Here is an 18,860-nt window from a genome sequence, read left to right as displayed (position 1 = left end):
GCTGCCAAGTACTCATTATATGAATGTCTAATGCATCCCAAGTTAGCTTTGCAAATTTTAAAGAGTTTTAGATTTTGGATAGCTTGGTGCCCTAATTTTTGAACCCAATTTTTACCTAGTTCCAATCATAATTTGGTGAGGTGTTCTTCACGAAAATTGTCCTTCTAGGTCTCATCTTTATTTCTCCTTTTGAATCACCTCATTTGGAGTTGTGTAGCCAAAGTTATAGTCAAATAAAGTTTACTATTCACATGTGGCTGATTCTGGCAGATTTGGTGACTTATCTTTGTCCAATAATTTGATTGAGTTAAGTTCATAATTTGGCCTTACATTCTTCATATGAAATGTTCTACTATATTTTTTAGGTTTCCGTCGGTTTAAGAATCATCTAAATCGGAGTTTTCTAGAGAATGTTATGGCCATGCAAAAATTACTGTTTATGTTATTGTTCATGTTTAGGCAGATTTATTGACTCAACTTTGCTCAGTAATTTGGTTGGGTTAAGTTCGTAATTAGGCTTCAAGTTCTGTATATGAAATTTTCTACTGTGTTTTAGGTTTTTATCGTTTCAAGAATCACCTAAATCGGAGTTTTCTAAAGAGAGTTATAGCCTTGCAAAATTTATTGTTCATATGGTCAATTTGTAGATTTCTAGATTTTGGCAGATTTGGTGACTCAACTTTGCTTAGCAATTTGATTGGGTTAAGTTCATAATTTGGCCTTAAGTCCTTCATATGAAATGTTCTACTATGTTTTAGGTTTCCATTGGTTCAAGAATCACCTAAATTGGATGAAAAACCTCCCTCAAGCTCAAAGCTTCTGTCAGATGAGGATCTGTATAACCATCCCAATGACCACTAATAGCTGCAACAAACATACCTGTTGGACCTAGGGGTCTTAATCCATGTTTTGATGATAATAAATAATTAGTGTGCTACTAATTTACCTTGAAAGTGTTTGTGTTAAGATTGTAGGTCCCAAGTTTAAAATTGAGAAATTGCTTCAAATCAAGATTAAAAGAGAGCAAGAAATTGAAGCAAAGATCAAGGAGACATGATAATGTAAATTTTTTCTTTTATCTTAGTATCTCTATTTTTTATTTTTTTCTTAACCAAGGGGAAGTAAAATGAAATTTTCACTTTTGAGAAATGAAAATTTATTTTTGAAAGTGTTTTTATTGAAAAGTTTATCAAATTAGCTTTCTAATGGTTTAAACGAATCGAAAATCTGAGTTCGGTCAAAAAGTTATGAGTTTTCAACCTTTTTCTTGACCAAAGGGGAGTAAAATGAAATTTTCACTTTTGAGAAATGCAAATTTGTCTTTGAAAGTGCTTTCATTGAAAATTTTATCAAATTAGCTTTCCAACGGTTCAAACAGATCAAAAATCTGAGTTTGGGTCAAAAAGTTATGATTTTTAAAGCCTAAGTATTCTTTTGAGCCTTTTTGTTCAGAGAGCACTTAGACAGCCGAAAGTGAAAACTTCGGCAGCCGAAGTTCACTCTCTAATAATGGTTTTTAAGCCTAAGTACTCTTTTTGTCTAGAGAGCACTTCAGCAGCCAAAATTGAAAACTTCGACAACTGAAATTCATTTTTTAAATGATGTTTTTTGGCACTCCAACCTTCAACAGCTGAAGTAAAAAACTTCGGCAGCCAAACTTGGGTTTTTGAAACTCTATAAAATGGGGTTTTGAGTAGTTGAACAGCTATATTTACATTTAATACACCTATAACGATCATTTTCTTACTAAAACTATAAATATATACCATTTATGACTGGAGAGAAGGAACAATAACTATTTCTTTGAGAATTTATTGTGTTTAAAAGATTTTTTCATCTTTTTTCTCTTTAGAACTTGAGCTACCATAATTGATTATTGACAGCTTGATATTTTGAGCTATAATTTCTTTGTTCTGAGAGTTAGTTCAAGGTTGTTGTGAACATTTATTATTACTTAAGTGTGATAGAGCTTTACATAGCTCTTTAGTATAAAGGGATTTGTAAAAGAGCAAGAGTTTGTTGTTGTGGTGATTGTAAGGGGTTTATTCTTCACCTGAAGAAGAATTTTAGCGGAGTTATCTCTCAAGGAGGGCCTTAAGGAGAGGAGGTAGGCTTGGGATAACCGAACCTCTATAAAATCTATTGTGTTCTTTCTTTCCTTCCTTTTATTTGTGCATTTCACTTAAACATCTCCACCTACCCTTCAAATTTTTTAATTAACACCCAATTCACCCCTGCGCTCCCCCCCCCCCCCCCCGCCTCCCCCTCTTGAGTTGCTACAAAGGATAACAATACCATTATTATTATGCAAGATAGCTCCAAATCCTGACTTGTTCTCAGAAGGGAAAAGAGCACCATCAACATTACACTTTAACCTCCCCTTTGTAGTTTTCTTCCAACTCAATGTGAAGGAGATATGGGTAGGACTACTCAAATGCAATAGTCTATTAGCAATTACTTATTCCCATTCCAGCAAATAGTTAAGGGCAAATGAAACTATTTCCTATTGAGATTTGGATTTCTACTACCACAAGAAGATATCCCTAGTAGATCAGAGGCTCCAAGCTACCTGAGCTATAACTTGATCATTCAGCAAACTAAACATCTACCAAAAAATCTCTGCAAAATCATCATTGTTCATAGGGAAAACAACATTTAGCAAATTCCAACTAGCCATAGCTTTTGGGCACTTAACCAAATTCTCCATATCACCGCAGCTCAAACATGCCCCATTCATATCCACACCCTTATGACCCAACATTTCAATAATAGGAAAAATATTTTTATAGACCCTCCATAAGAAATTTTTGACCTTTAAAGGAACCCAAAGACCATAAAACTTCTTCCAACTTGAATTTTGAGTACCTTGATCAATAGAAGTAGAGCTATCAAAAAAAAGTATATACCTAAACTTAACCGAATAAATTTCCTTCCTGTCAAAGTGCCATAAGTAATATGTCCTAACAATTTTTGATATTCAAAGGAGGTTTCAAAATATTAGTTGCATCCTCATGAGAAAAGATAGACCACACCATGGCAACATTCGAACATCTTAACCCATCCACAAACAGATCTACAACTCTCAAGTCCTCATATTGTAACACCCCTTATTCGATCTACAGTGTAGCCGAGTAAGGAACGCTACATTCTGTGCCTGAGCACTTTATCTTGTCTTACTTTATTCATTATTAATTTTAATGTCATTATATAATAAAAATCAATTTATTTAAATGGAGAAACGTGTGGAGTTTCCCCTATTTATTTAACAATTGCCCTGTTTTATCAGTTACCTATTTAAAAATAATCTCATATGAAATCTCATTTTCCAATAATTCTAATCAATCTTCATCATTCATACCATATTCATCTTATCCCATATCAAATTTCAAACCCATATTATACATGAAAAGATCAAATTTATTAATTTACATCATATACAAACTTTTATACTGTCACACCTTACCCTTCTGTAAGGCATAACATGATCCCGTAGAATACCTAATGAACTACCGAACTTCACCTACCGATAACTCATTAAGTACCCTACAAGGGATTTTAAAACAATTTTCTTATTTTTGATAAGTGGTGAGCATTTTCTAATAGGTATTAAAACATTTAATTCAAGTTGAAAGCTAGTGGAAATTTTTGGCCCATTTTATTTTTTCGCAAATTTTATAAAAATTTTGACAGAGTTCCGTTTGTATTTTGAGAAAACAGTTCTTCAAATACCTGAAAAAAAGCACTTCCAATAATTTTTCAACCACTTCTTCAAATTCACAATCAATCTCAATCATTTTCTCAAATTTCAAAGTTCAACCATTCTCAAAATACTGTCAATCAATATCATTCATTCATATTTCTTTGAAGATAAACAATTTATATATACATCACACTAAAATCTACATTAAGAAAATCCAAACTAAATTTATTACAAACTTTACACAAGCTTTATACAAACTGCTCAAGACCGAATTTACATGTCCATACAATTACATGCAATATGTAACACCCTCCCGGTAATCATTCCGTACATTCTACTGTTCCGGTGACCGGTGTCGGTCCGGACAGCTAGAACGTCCGGAAAAATAATTAAACTTAAGTGAGGGACCATAATTAACTCAAATATTAATAAGAAACACTTAGTAAAAATTTTAGAAATAAAATACAACCAAGTCAAACGAGCCGGTGCCCAAGCGATGGGTAACCGGAGGGAAGTTGCGGTTCTCGCAACTAGGAGCCCTAGACCCGGGGGAAAAATTGTAAAATAATTTTTGGGACTCCAAAGAAGGGTTATTGAGGTTCTCATGGCATTAGAATGCCAAGAAAATATTTAGAAAAATTTTTCAATCGGTACAGACAATTTTGACCCGTTAAGCCAAACGGAGGGCATTTTGGTCATTTCGCCTTCAGAGGTGATTTTTGGCCGACTTGTCCAGTTGAGTAAATAATTAATATGACATAAAATATGAATAAACATTACTAGAAATTAAATTGAAAATGAGTAGTGGAGGAAAGAAAAGAAAATAAGGAAAAAGGGTTATTTATGACATCATGGTGATGTCATTAAGAAAATTTTAACCAATCACAATTAAGTACCATTTGACTAACTATTAAAAGACATGAAAGAAGACCAAAATAAGAAAAAATTGCAGCAGCCATCCTCCCCCAAAAAGGCAGCCGAAACCCTCTCCCCATCTCCCTCCATTAATTTGCAACAAAAGCTTCATTTTCCTCTTCATTTCACCCTAAAACCCTAGAGACCTTTCACTAAAATTTGTCCTAGCACCTTGCTAAACCTTTTGGCAGCCAAGAGGGAGAAAGAAAGTGAAGTTTGAGGCTTGGGAAATTTTGCCACTTAAAGGTTAGTGCAACTATAAACATAAAACTCTTAAATTTCATGATTTTGGACTTGAAATTTGGTAAGACTTGTAATTTAAATGAACAAAAACCTATGTGTATGAGCTCTTGAATTTTGGCTGCCCTAGAAAAGGAATATGTAGGAGTGTTTTTGATGAGCTTGAAGTGGAATAGAAACCATGTTTGAAGTTATAAACATATGAGTAATGCATTAGTAGCTAACCAAGGTAAATGGCATAAATCATGAATTTGAATTAGGGTTTAGGAAAGGTGAAAATGTGACTTGGCTTAGGAAATTGTTAGAGAACCTTTTAATGGTCAATTAGTGACTATTTTAGGTAAGTTGAGCACAATTTGGACTGAAAAATGGGATTGCAAAGAGAAGGAGTAAGCTGCCCTAGGACAGCAGCAAATGGACTAAAATTTCAGTCCAATTACACAGCCATAACTTTGGCTGTGTTAGTCCAATTAATGTTTGGCCAATTGGACATGAAACTAGGTTTATAATGGCACATTTTTGCTGAAGAAACCATGCCCAAAAGACCAAAGCAAGAGGACCAAAACTTGGCCCCAATCCGGACACACTGCAACAGCCCCTGCAGAATTGACCAAATGAACAGTAACTGTTCATTTGGCCATAACTCACTGTAGATTTGGTCAATTGACCTGAAATTTTTACAGCAACAAGTTAAGACATAGAAAAACAACTTTCATGAAGGAACCTACCCCAAATTATGGCCAGAACTTAACCCAAATGGCAGTGGAAGTCACTGTTCATGTTACTGTAGTTATGGTAATTTCTGCAGAATGCACATCCGGCCAGCTGTGGTTTTTGGACCATATCTGGAGCTAAAAAACTCCAAATGGAGTGATTCAAAAAAGGAAATTCAACTAGACAAAATAAGGAACAACTTTCATGTTTGCCATTTCTTCAAATTCCCACTGTAACAGGGCCCAATGGAACAGTAAAGTTGGGTCTCCAAAACTGAAAATTCTGCCCTCTTAGATTTAAGTTGAGAAATGGAAATGGCAATCAATTCCAACAAGTTTTAAATACAAAATGTGGTATGTTTGGGGTGTTAAAACTAATACACATATTTTCTATCCAAAAGTCAACATTTTTGTTGACCAATGAGGTGAATAGTGACCCCAAAACTTGAAATGCACAAATTGAAGAATTTAAAAGTTTCAAATGCCCTAGTATACCTAACATGATTGGTTTGGATAGTTTGGCATGCCAATAGGGTTCAGTTAGTAGTACTGCACATGGCAAAATGCCATTTTGTGATTTCATGGTTTTTAGCCATTCTGACTTTGCATTGAGACTTGGCCTTGTGCCTGAGATTATTCTGACTTGGTAGGCATTACATTTGCCGGGTGATGCATATGCGACCGATGGTGTGACGGCCCGAGGTATTAGATACCCAGTGCCAGTTTACCCGTTATCCAGTCCAGTCGTCTAGTGTAGGTTACTTGGGGCAACCAAATGAATAAAAGTGGACAAAGTAAATGATATACAAATGCCAAACAAATAAAACATATACATTCACTACACATTTAATTTCTTGCTATTTTCTTTTATTATATTATTGCACCACTAAGCATTATTGCTTAGCGCGTTGCTTTTGCCACGCGTAGGTACTGGAGATACAGATCGTGAGCCCAGTAGACCGCAGACTGGGTGAGTCCATCCTGCAGTCCTGCACAGTGTCCGTGTCACCTCAACTTCTGCAGTGCATTGGTAGGACATTAGGTGTCATTTTGACATTTTGTAACTTAACTTTGCTTTTCTCATATGTAATTAAACTTGTGTAATGTATAGTGATGTTTATGTAAATTATGAAAATTGTACTTGTGAATGGAAATGTAAATGTTTACTTGTGATTTATATGTGATCATCACATGTGATGGATGATTGAGAACTGGAATTGAAATGTTGTTGAGATCTTAATATTGAGATTTTGTTGATAAATTGAAGTTGGGATTGTTTGGAAATTATTTGGAAGTGTTTTTAACAGGTTCCGAAGAACTGTTTTCTCCATTTTTAGCCGGTACTCCGCCGGATTTTCTTTAAAATTTTCGGAACCCCAAATAAATAATAATTTCGATAAATGGCTTAAAAAATCATATTTCATAAATTAGCTTCAAAAGCATGACACAAATTAAGTAAGGTATATTAGAGTGTGCCAGTACACCGTGTGGGATTACTTACTCAGGTATACTGTACACGGGTAAGGGGTATCACACAATACATACATCAAAAGGGATATTTACAGTCAGGGTATAAATTATACCCGATAACTTCAAGCTGATAGATCCTCAATCCTCAGCAGCTCAATCTGCTGCTCCTTTAGTCTCTATATCTGCGACAGCAATAAAAGCTATCGCTGAGTACTAGGACTCAGTGGTGCACAACATACTAAAATAATCTTTATGCAAAACTTAAATCACATTTATTCAAAAATTTGGCTAAACATGAGAATTAAGTACAAATCATGCATTATGAGATTTTAATCCCAAATAATTTCATTTTGAAGTATCAAATCACATTTCATAAAACCCACAGTTAGATCATGCCATTCGAAACAAATAGAATCTCAATAGTCAGAGGCTAAAGAGAAATCACATCACAAGGCTAGCTAGCTCAAATATATGGATATCCATTCACATCCTCTTCTACTGGCACACCTCAACACTTCTCCAGAGAAGGAATCAAAATTCGAAACTAATTACCCCCACTAGTCATGCTAGTGAGGTGTTCAAATATATGGTCATGACACTGTGGTTTCAAAACTTATCTTAACAATTTGCTAAACATTGTCATTTCAAATATACACAGTAACTTTCACAATTTAAATCAAAACATCATAAATAAGGTCACAATACTTTCAACAATTCAAAGCAAAAGTAAAATGGATATTTCATTCACTTAATCAATGAATTTTTAAAGCATAGTGATGTTGTGCACAAATCTCAAGCGAGTCGCCTCTTGGCCTTGACTCGGTTCCTCGGGTTCTTTTCCGGTATCCTTTCCAACTGAAACACACAATTTTACAATGTTTCAGTACTAGAACTTAACATAAACCCAAAATAACTTTAGCTTCACTTTTACCTAGCTCTAACGTGCTAAATTCGACGTTCTCAAAATTTTTGTGTTTCGGGTTACTATTCACTACACTATTCAAGTCAAATAGTTGACTTTCTAAGGCTTAATAGGTATGGGAACTCCAACTTCACCCACATACCACATTTTGGTCACTAAACTTGTTGGTTTTGGTCATTTTCTCAAAACTTAGGTCTTTTAGGCAAAATTGCCAATTTTCAGTTTTGGTATCCCTAATTGTACTGTTTCATTGGTCAGTTTACTGTTGGAATTTGGCAAAACTTTCTTCATAGAAAATGTTCCCTATTGTCTTAAGTTTATTCTCCTTTTTGAATCACCCCAATCGGAGTTTTGTAGCTCAAGTTATAAGCAAATTACGTTTACTGTTCATGCTGCAGAATTTTGGTTCTGCAGATTTGTTGATCCAACTTCATTCAGTAATTTGATCAAGTTAAGTTCATAATTTGGTCTAATTTTCTTCATATGAAATTTTCTACCATGTCTTAGGTTTCCATCGGTTCAAGAATCGCCTAAATCGGAGTTTTCTAGAGAGAGTTATAGCCATTGAAACTTTACTGTTCAAATGGCAAATCTGCAGTCTGCAGATTCAGGTCACCAACTTTGCTCAGTAATTTGATTGGGTTAATGACATAATTTGGGTTGGTGTTCTTCATAAAAGTTTTAGGCCTATATCTCATCTAAGCACTGGTAAAATTTCAGATCATTTTGACCTGCCTAGCTCTAGTTATGACCAAATGAACAAATACTGTTCATTTGGTCAGGTTATGCAGGGCAGCCTGCGATTTCTCAACTTCGGTCACTTTGTTCACTAGGTTTTAGTCATTTTTTGGGCAGGCTTCCTAAATGAAAATTGTGTCATTTAGTGCCTATTTTCATCCCCAATTGGTCCCATATCCATTGGACTTGTAAAATTTCATTTTTGGTCCCTCAAAGGAAATTTTGGTCATGCTGCCTGCACATGACCTTATCCAATCCGAATTGGCTTTTAATTCCAACACTTCTAACACACCTCATTTGGTCACAGATGACCATTTTTCACTTCACATTACGTTAAAGACACCATTTATAAGTTTTTCACATTTTTGGTCTCTAAACCCTAATGTCCAAACCCTAATTCACTAACCTCATGCATTTACTTGATTCCATGCCTCTAACCATAGTCATTCAACTAACTAAGGTTTATATACCCAATTAAATCCATCAAACCATGCAAATATACTCTCATATACATGCTGGCTGAAAATCATTCATGGTCCCTCAACAAATTTTTATTTCATTTTAAGCATTTTTCTAAGTTAACTAAGTTATAAACACAAGTAATAAACTCATTTGCAACTTAAATCACTAACCTCTGTGTAGCAACTTCTAACTCCCCTTTTCTCCAATTTTCTTTCTTCTTTTCTTCTTTCTTTGATGACCAATCTTCTTCTCAAGTTGCCTAGACAAGCTTTAACTATGGTGGCTTACTTTTCTATGGTGAAATCTTATAATATGCAAGCTCAAAATTGAGCTTTAATGGAGGTTTTGGTGTGGGAGAGGGAGAGTGACGTTTTTGAAGAAGACTTTTGTGTTTTATTTTTTTTTTCTTTTCTTTTATGTCTTAAGAAGACCAAAAATCAATTTAAGTAAATTTATTAATTATATTCTTTATGGCATCATGCATTATATCATGCATGATGTCATCTCCCTACACCTTTTTCATTCTCTTCTTTTTTTTTTTCTATTAGTTCTTTAATTTAATTCTCGATCCCAAAGTTTTCTTTTCTCCGATTTTATTTAACAGTTAGGTCAGGAGTCAGCTCTCGTGGTCAATTGACCAAATTGCCCCTCGCCGGTTCATCCCGGTTTGCAATTAATTCCATATTTCTTCTGGCTCTCTGACCTAATTATTTGGTAGTTTATGATTCTTTTTCGTGATTTTCTCTTTTCCACTTTGTGTTTATAAGGGTCCTAAGGACCGCAGTCACATTCTGATTCGAAATTTGAGTTTAAAACGACTTATGTCGTTCGAGAAGGTCACCCATCGCTGTGACTCTCGGCTCGTTTAACTTCTTATGTTCTGTTTTTCTTATTTATACTCAACTAATTGAACATTACTAATTATTTGTGTTTATGGCTTCTCTAGTTATCTTAAGTGTGGTTTTAATCCCCTTAATTGTCCGGACCGACACCAGTCACCGGAACAGTGAAATATACCAGGCTATACAAATGGGAGTGTTACATATACAACTTAATATTTACATTACAAGTAATGAATAATTACAAAGTACAAAAGTACACTCATATGGCTCCTATGGGCCCTACCAAAATATGATGATGAGGTGACACAATACTCCTGCAGATCTGACCGCCAATCTCAGTCCACTATCTACTGGACTTTATCTCCAATACCTATGCGTAGAATACTAACGCGCTAAGCATAACGCTTAGTGGTGCAATGATAATACAAAAATAAACTAAACAAATAGAAATAATTAATTCAAGGTTATATGATCATAAGAGATGCATTTTGTAATAATATTTGAATGATATTTATTTTGTTGATCTTTTAATTTATTTGTTCATCATTTAATTTACATGACTCATATTGATGCCCAAATAACCTATAATAGACTCACTGGACTGGATAAGCGGGTATCACTAACACTGGACACATCTGTGCCTCGGGCCGTTATACCATGGAACACATAATGTTGATTAGGTATGCAACAGAATGGTTAAAAAGCCATAATAGTAAATTGGCCATAAAGCCATATACATCATAATGCAACAGAATGGCTAAAAGTCATAATCAACAAAATGGCTCAAAAGCCATAATCACAGAATGGCACAAAGCCATAAGCAGTACTACTAAACACAACCATACTTGGCATGCCAATCTATCCAACCCATACACACATGTTTAGGCATACATGGGCAATTAGTGTTTATTCTTCATAACATATTTGTTCCAAGCATGCTGAGAAATATAAGTTCCAATTACACATTTACATCACAATCATGTTTAATGAGTCATTGGTATTAATTACCAATCACATTTCAAGTCATTTTAGGAGTACATTATAAATTCCAGAATTTCAATCATGAATTTACTCTTATATTAGGCTAAGCTACAGTAGTAATTTGATCACACTTTCTTCATGAAAGTTTTTCCTTATTATCTTAGCTTTAATTTCCTTTTTGAATCATCCAATTTGAATTTGTAGCTCTAATTATGGTCAATTTACTAAGTACCGGTCCAGTGACTAATGTTGTTCCAGAACAGGGCAGATTCTAGAACTCAACTTTGGCAAGCTATTTGAACAAGTTATAGTTATAATTTGGCTTGTGCTCCTCATATAAGTTGTTCTCCTGTGTCTCACGGTTACACAGGTTCAAGAATCACTAAATTTGAAGCTGTATAGGGTGAGTTATGGCAATTTAACCAACCTGGACTCATAAACCCCTTACATTCAAGATTTCACGTTTAGGTCGGCTTCTGCATTTAACATTTAAGGATTTTACATCCATAATTTGAGTAAGGTTCCTAAACAAAAGTTGTAGCCCTCATTCTTAGGTTTCTATATCGTCTTGATTCACTTCAATTGGAGCTTTCTAGTGGAAGTTATGGTTTGATTAGTATCCAAGTGTCAATTGGCAATTTGCTCCAGGTATAGGAATTCCAGGATTGGAGTTCTTGATTTGTCCTAACAATTTCCCTAAGTTGCTTTGAGATCCAAGTTCTGGTCAAAACATCAAAGTTGTAGTTTTAGGTCTTACAGAAATTTTGGCTTTTGAATCACTGCATTTGGAATTTTGTAGACTGAGTTATGGCATTTTTGCCACAACTAGTCAGGTACCCTGAAGTTCAGGATTTCCAGGTCATGTTTTGTCCAGGCAGATTTGATGGACTAAATTTACCTAGCAATTTGGTTGAGTTAGGGTCAAAACTAGGTTTTTTTTATCTTCATGAGAAATGTTCTCCTATGTCTCAGAATTCCATAGGTTCAAGAATCAGGTCATTTGGAGTTTCCTAGAGTGAGTTATGCTCAAATCACTAAACACTGTTCATATGGTCATTTCTGCCTAGGTCCAGAACATCAATTCCGGATTCAAGCCTAATTTAGGGCAATTTGTGGTCAGTTTCTGGGCAAGCTTCCTTCATGACATTTCTATCATTATGTCTTAAGTTTCATCTTCAATTAGCTTCACACCAATTGGAGCTATGTAGCTCTACTTATAGCCATTCAAACACACTGGACACAATCTGTCCAGATTCAGCTTCAATGTCCCACCTCACTTCTAATAACTCAATTCACCAACCAACATCAATGAGGAATTATACCACATCAACACATCAATGACACTCCATGGCCATAAAAACCCTAATTCTCTCAAAAGCCTAACTTCACCATTCACAACTCATGCAAACTCCAACATTCCACATCATGTATACACATCCATTTACACTAGAGAACACATTTAATCTTATCATGTAACACCCCTATTTGTATAGCCTGGTATATTTTACTGTTCCGGTGACCAGAGTCGGTCCGGACAACTAAGGGGATTAGAACCATACTTAAGACAACTAGAGGAGCCATAAACACAAATAATTAGCAATTGCCAATTAGTTAAGTATGAATAAGAAAAACAGAACATAAGAAGTTAAACGAGCCGAGAGTCACAGCGATGGGCGACCGTCTCAGGAACGACTGCGAAGCCATTTTAAACTCAAATTTCGAACCGTAAAATATGATGCTGCGGTCCTTAGGACCATTACGAACACAGTGGAAAAAAGAAAATCACGAAAAAGAACTGTTAAGCCAGTCAAATAATTAGGTCAGGAAGCCGGAAGAAATATTGAATTATTTGCAAACCGGGATGAACCGGCAAGGGGCAATTTGGTCAATTGACCCGAGCGACTCGACCTAATCACAAATAAAATCGGAGAAAAGAAAATTTTGGAATCGAGAATTAAATTAAAGAACTAATAGAAAAAAAAAAGAAAGAAAATGAAAAAGGTGTGGGAAGATGACATCATGCATGACATCATGCATGATGCCATAAATCCTATAATTAATAAATTAAATTAAATGGATTTTTGGGGTCTTCCATAAGACAAAATAAATAAAAGAAAGGAAAAGAAAAAAAAAATTCATTGTCTTCTTCTTCCCTTCCAAAACGTTTTCTCTCTCCCTTAGCTCTCTCTCTCAAACTCCATTAGAGCTCTTAAGTCAAGCTTCATAAACCTTCAATTCCACCATAAAAACCTTACTCTCCAACATTAAATCTTGTAGTTAGACCTAGATAAGGAGCTTGACAACAAAAAGAAAAAGAAAGGAAGAAGTTTTGAAGAAAAAGAAATTCTACATAAAAGGTTAGTAATCAAATTTGATAATTTGAGTTTGATTCTTACATTTCTAACTTATTGAGCTTGTAAATAAACTTAAAATGGAAAGAAAATTTGTTGAGGGATTATATAGAATTTTGGACAGCTAGGGTTTGGTTGGACAAAGTATAAATTTGTTTGAGCTAATCATCTTAGGAAGCTTAATTAAGTTAAGGGAGCATGGTTATAAGTGTTTAATTAGCTAAATGCAACAAATGACATGAATTAGGGTTTTGAACATTAGGGTTTAGAGACCAAAAATGTGAAGAAGTGCTAAATGATGTCTTTGACATAGTTTAAGGGAAGAAATGGTCATTTGTGACCTAATTAAGTGTGTTAGAAGTGTTTAAATCGAAGCCAAATTCGGATTGGGTATGAAGCATGACCAAAAGTCAACTTTGAGGGACAAAAAATGAAATTTTACAAGTCCAATTGATATGGGACCAATTGAGAATGAAAATAGGCACTAAATGACACAATTTTCATTTAGGAAGCATGCCCAAAAAGTGACTAAAACCTAGTGAACAAATGGACCAAAGTTGGAAAATCGCAGGCTGCCCTGCACAAACTGACCAAATGAATAGTGTTTGTTCATTTGGTCATAACTCGAGCTAGACAGGTCAAAATGACCTGAAATTTTACCAGTGGTTAGATGCAATATAGACCTAAAACTTTCATGAAGAACACCAACCCAAATTATGCCATTAACCCAATCAAATTACTGAGCCAAGTCGGATCACTGAATCTGCAGACTACAGATTTGCCATTTGAACAGTAAAGTTTCAATGGCTATAACAGTAACAATAATTTGAGTATAACTTGAGCTACAAAACTCCAATTGGAGTGATTCAAAAAGGAGAATAAACTTAAGACAATAAGGAACATTTTCTATGAAGAAAGTTTTGCCAAATTCCAACAGTAGAATGACCAATGGAACAGTGTAACCTAAGGCACCAAAACTGAAAATTTGGCAATTTAGTGACCAAAATGTGGTATATGGGTGAAGTTGGAATTTCCATACCTATTAAGTCTTAGAAAGTCAATAATTTGACTTGAATAGTGTAATGAATAGTAACCCGAAACACAAAATTTCAAGAACGCCGAATTTAGCACGTTAGAGCTAGGTAAAAATGAAGTTAAATTTATTTTTGGATTTATGTTAAATTATGGTACTGAAACACTGTAAAATTGTGTGTTTCAGTTGAAAAGAATACCGGGAAATAACCCGAGGAACCGAGTCAAGGCCAAGAGGCGACTCGCTTGAGGTTTGTGCACAACTAACTCTTTTGTTATTTTTTAATTCCAAATTGATTTGAAATAAATTTATTGTATGATTTATGATTTTTGTTGTGTTGAGAATTTTAACTTATTGAATGAAATTGTATAATTTGAATATAAATTTTCTTATGCATTTAAGGATTTATTGCATTGTTTTGAGGATTGCATTGTTTTAAGGATTGTAAATTTTAAGTTTGATGTGTTGCCAACCTTGAGCATGAATTTATGATGATTAAATATGTTGATGATTTGTAAACACTTTGTAAATAGAAATTGTTTTGAATATGATTTGAAACCACAGTTGACATGACAAAATATGTTGTGAATTCTCATTAGCTTGTCTAGTGAGATAACTCCTCCGCTTGATGGGGTGAGTTTCTTCCTCTCTGGCTTGCCAGTTGGGGAATGATGTGAATGAGTACTCATATATACTAACTAGTCTTTGTTTCTCCCTTTTAGCCTCGGTTATTGGGAGAATGTGAAATGTCGTGGTGTACAACACGGCATCTATGTGAATTTTGGGTCATGGGTTCAACTGTGTGTATTGTTGGCAGCGCCCTTTAAATTATACATGATTTGATAAATTGTGATTAAAATAAATAATTTGTCAGTGATTCAAAAATTTTTGTATTATTTCAGAATTTAAAAGAAATGTAAATAAATAGTTACTATTTGATCAAAATGTTATTCAAATGAATAATTTGCATGAATGATAATATTGATTTCTGAAGGTCATGGATTTTGAAGAATTTAGAAATTTTAAAATTCTATTTGTTATGAATCGTCAAGTATAATTTGTATTAAGTTTTAAATTATTAGTTTGTGCACCACTGAGTTCACCACTCAGTGATAGCTTTGTATGCTGTCGCAGATATAGAGACTAGAGGAGCAGCAGATTGAGCTGCTGAGGACAGGGGAGCTACCTGCTAGAAGTTATCGGGTATAATTTATACCCTAACTGTAAATATTCATTTTTATGTATGTATTGCACGTAATTGTATGGACATGTAAAATCGGTCTTGAGCAGTTTGTACAAAGTTTGTATAAAGTTGTAATAAATTTAGTTTGGATTTTCTTAATGTAAATTTCTAGTATGATGAATATAAATTGTTTTGTCTCTAATGAAATATGAGTGGAACTATTTTATTTAATCTAAATGAAATGTATTGCTAGTATTTTGAGGATTATTGAATTTTGAACTTGAGAAATTAATTGAAATGATTGTGGAGTTGTTGAAATGGATTGAGTTTGATTGAGAATTTGAAGTAGTGGTTGAGAAAATTTTTAGAAGTGCTTTTTACAGGTATTTGAAGAACTGTTTTCTCAAAATATAAACGAAACTTTGTCAAAATTTTTATAAAATTTGCGAAAAAATAAAATGGGCCAAAAGTTTTAACTAGTTTCTAATTTCAATTAAATGTTTTAAATACCTATTAGAAAATGCTCACCACTTACCAAAAATAAGAAAATTGTTTTAAAATCCCTTGTAGGGTACTTAATGAGTTATCGGTAGGTGAAGTTCGGTAGTTCATTAGGTATTCTACGGGATCATGTTGTGCCTTACAGAGGGGTAAGGTGTGACATATCAAATTGTTAAAATCCCCCATACTTCCATAGTTGGCCAAATTCCCATGCTTCCATGCATACCTCATTTTCATCAATTTTCATGCAAATTTATCATAATTCAACTTAATTTTAATAGAAGGAGAAGAAGGTAGGCTAGTTTATGCACTAACCTCACTTCAGTAAACTCCTAGCTTTCCGAATCTTCAATTTTCTTGCTTCTTTTTGCCACCAATCACTCTACCAAGATCAAATAACAAGTTTCAGTGTTTGGGGTTTGAGAAAATATGGTGAGAAAAGGAAGAAATTGGAGCTTTGAAGAAGTAAAAATGGAGGAAGGGTTGATGGAGGTGGTTTGGCCAACTTTGATAGGAAGAATAAGATGAAGACTTTTTTTTGGCATTTAATTGTTTTGTCTCTTATTTATAGGTGTGTCTAATTATAATTAGTGAAAATAATTAATTAGAATTAATTAATATAATTATAATTATATCAATTCCTTTAATTTCCTTTATGTCCCGATTTATTTTTCCATAAACACTTCATATTTTTAATGCATTTTCAATATTTTAACATCACTCATTTTAATGGACATTTAGGTCAAAAGTCAACTCTAAGTGTCAAATGACCGAAATGCCCCTCATCGGGTTATAGTCTATCTTTTTCAATAATGACATTTAAGTCCGTAACCCGATGGTTACTTTGATTTTCACACTGCTTATTTCAATTTATTTTCACTTCATTTTTTAGTCCTCAAATGGGTTTTGAATAATACTATTCATGGACTGAGAATAGTGTTATTTAAAGCTCAGACATTTAGGACGTTACACATACCATCTAGCACCGGTAAAGAAACATAAAAATTATCATCCACTGTAACCCAAGGGTCCTCCCAAAACCATTGCACTTAACCCAATCTTCCACCTCATCCCTTTAATTAAAAGGTTCTTAGGAAGCAATAAACTCTTCCATGAGAAACTGGGATTATACCTTTCTCAAGCTTCAAGAAAATTCCCTCTTGGAAAATATTTAGCTTTAGGGATTTCAGAAAAAAAAAAAAAGTGTTTCGGTTAGTGATGAGTCTCCAACCTTACTTCCTAAGCATTGCAATTTTAAAAAGGTGAAGATTTCTTAACCCCATATCACCAGAATCCTTCCTAGACCACATCTTATCCCATGCAAGCCAGTGGATACCTCGATTACCATCCCGTTTCAAGCCCCACAAATAAGAATTCATCATCTTCTAAAGCTCATCACAAATGGAGATAGGAATTTAGAATACACTCATACAATAGGATGGGATAGCTTGGGCAACTAATTTAAGCAAAGTCTCCTTACCAACTCTAGATAACATCTTACCTTTCCATCCCTACAATCTGTGCCACAGTCTGTCTTTCAAAAAGGAAAAAAAAAATCTTATTTTTTCCAATTAGAAAGAGGAGAACAAGATAACGACCATGATTCAAAGGAGTGTGAACCCTTAAGATATTTGAAATACTGGTTTGCACATTATCTTAGACATTGGCACTGAAAAAAATACCAAACTTTTGTAAGTTAATAGCCTGCCCCAAGGCTTTCTCATACAACTATAGAATATTCTTCAAATTGGTAGTTTCCCTCTCATCTACTCTAAAAAAGAAAAAATTATCATCCGCAAACAAAGTATGGGAAATGCTATGACCTCTCCTACAAACCCAATAGCCATGGGTCTCACCCCTAACTTGGGCTTTCCCAAAAAGAGCAAACAGACCTTCCACACAAATAATAAATAAATAGGGAGAAAGAAGATCACCTTGTCTTAGACCTCTGCGAGGAATGATAGGCCTTATCTCATGCCCATTGAAGGCCATGGAGTGTTTGATAGAAGAAACATACATCATAGTAAGGTTGATCCACCGCTGAGCAAGACCCATCTTCCTCATCATGCAAGAAAGAAAAAACCAATCCACACAATCATAAGCCTTACTAATGTCAATCTTTAAGGCTACCTCTCCTCTATTGCCTCTAGTCTTTCTCCTCATATGATGAATAACCTCAAATGCCATAAGAATATTATCAGTAATCATTCTTCTACAACAAAAGTCAATAGAGACAAAGAGATAATTTTAGGAAGCAGCCTCTTAAGTTTATTATCTAGAGCCTTCACAAGAATCTTATATAAAACATTGCAAAGAGATATGGTACTTAGGTCCTTCAAAGTAATTGGAGCCTCCACTTTGGGAATAAGAACCACAGTAGTATCATTAAGATTATTTGGAAAGGGCCCAGTACCAAACCAATTTTGGCAATGCTTCACAACCTCCTCATTAATGATGGGCCAGAATTTTTCAAAGAAATCTAGATTCAAACCGTTCAAACTCGGGCTCCAATCATGGGTGCATTTGAAACACAGCCCTTTTAAATTCATCCATTGTAAAAGGGGCAAGAAAAACCTTATGATCATCCAATGAAACCTTCTTTTACACCAGATTTACAACGGCATCATAATCAACATATGCACTTTGAGAACCCAAGAAAAGACAAGAAAAATAATTGAAAACAAGACTACACATACCCTTAACATCATGACACCAGTTGCCATTTACATCTTGCAAAGCTGAAATAGTGTTGATTTTTTTTTCAGTGCTAAAGCCTGCGCATGAGAGAAATGTTTATTCATACCCCCAT

General features: G+C 34.4%; 1 protein-coding gene across 1 annotated transcript; it reads right to left on the bottom strand.

Annotated features, from left to right (window-relative positions):
* Positions 1 to 17,283: 17,283 nt before the first annotated feature.
* On the bottom strand, positions 17,284 to 18,259 carry LOC131181345 (uncharacterized). Its single transcript, XM_058149389.1, has 3 exons — positions 17,944 to 18,259; positions 17,553 to 17,581; positions 17,284 to 17,436 (listed from the first exon to the last, which is right to left on the bottom strand). Exons 1-3 carry the CDS (start codon positions 18,257 to 18,259, stop codon positions 17,284 to 17,286), a joined length of 498 nt encoding a protein of 165 aa, XP_058005372.1.
* Between the last annotated feature and the right edge of the window lie 601 nt (positions 18,260 to 18,860).

The sequence above is a fragment of the Hevea brasiliensis genome, chromosome 7, assembly GCF_030052815.1.
Source record: "Hevea brasiliensis isolate MT/VB/25A 57/8 chromosome 7, ASM3005281v1, whole genome shotgun sequence".
NCBI classification, from domain to species: Eukaryota; Viridiplantae; Streptophyta; class Magnoliopsida; order Malpighiales; family Euphorbiaceae; genus Hevea; species Hevea brasiliensis.
This window is presented reverse-complemented; position numbering and strand designations above follow the sequence as displayed.

Excerpts from the sequence above, each read along its gene's own strand:
- LOC131181345 (XM_058149389.1), bottom strand. The coding sequence starts at position 18,259 with ATGATTACTGATAATATTCTTATGGCATTTGAGGTTATTCATCATATG. Across the intron at positions 17,582-17,943 it reads ATTTATTATTTGTGTGGAAG|ACTGTGGCACAGATTGTAGG; the intron begins GTCTGTTTGCTC and ends TTTGAAAGACAG. Across the intron at positions 17,437-17,552 it reads CAGATTGTAGGGATGGAAAG|AAGATGATGAATTCTTATTT; the intron begins GTAAGATGTTAT and ends GATGAGCTTTAG.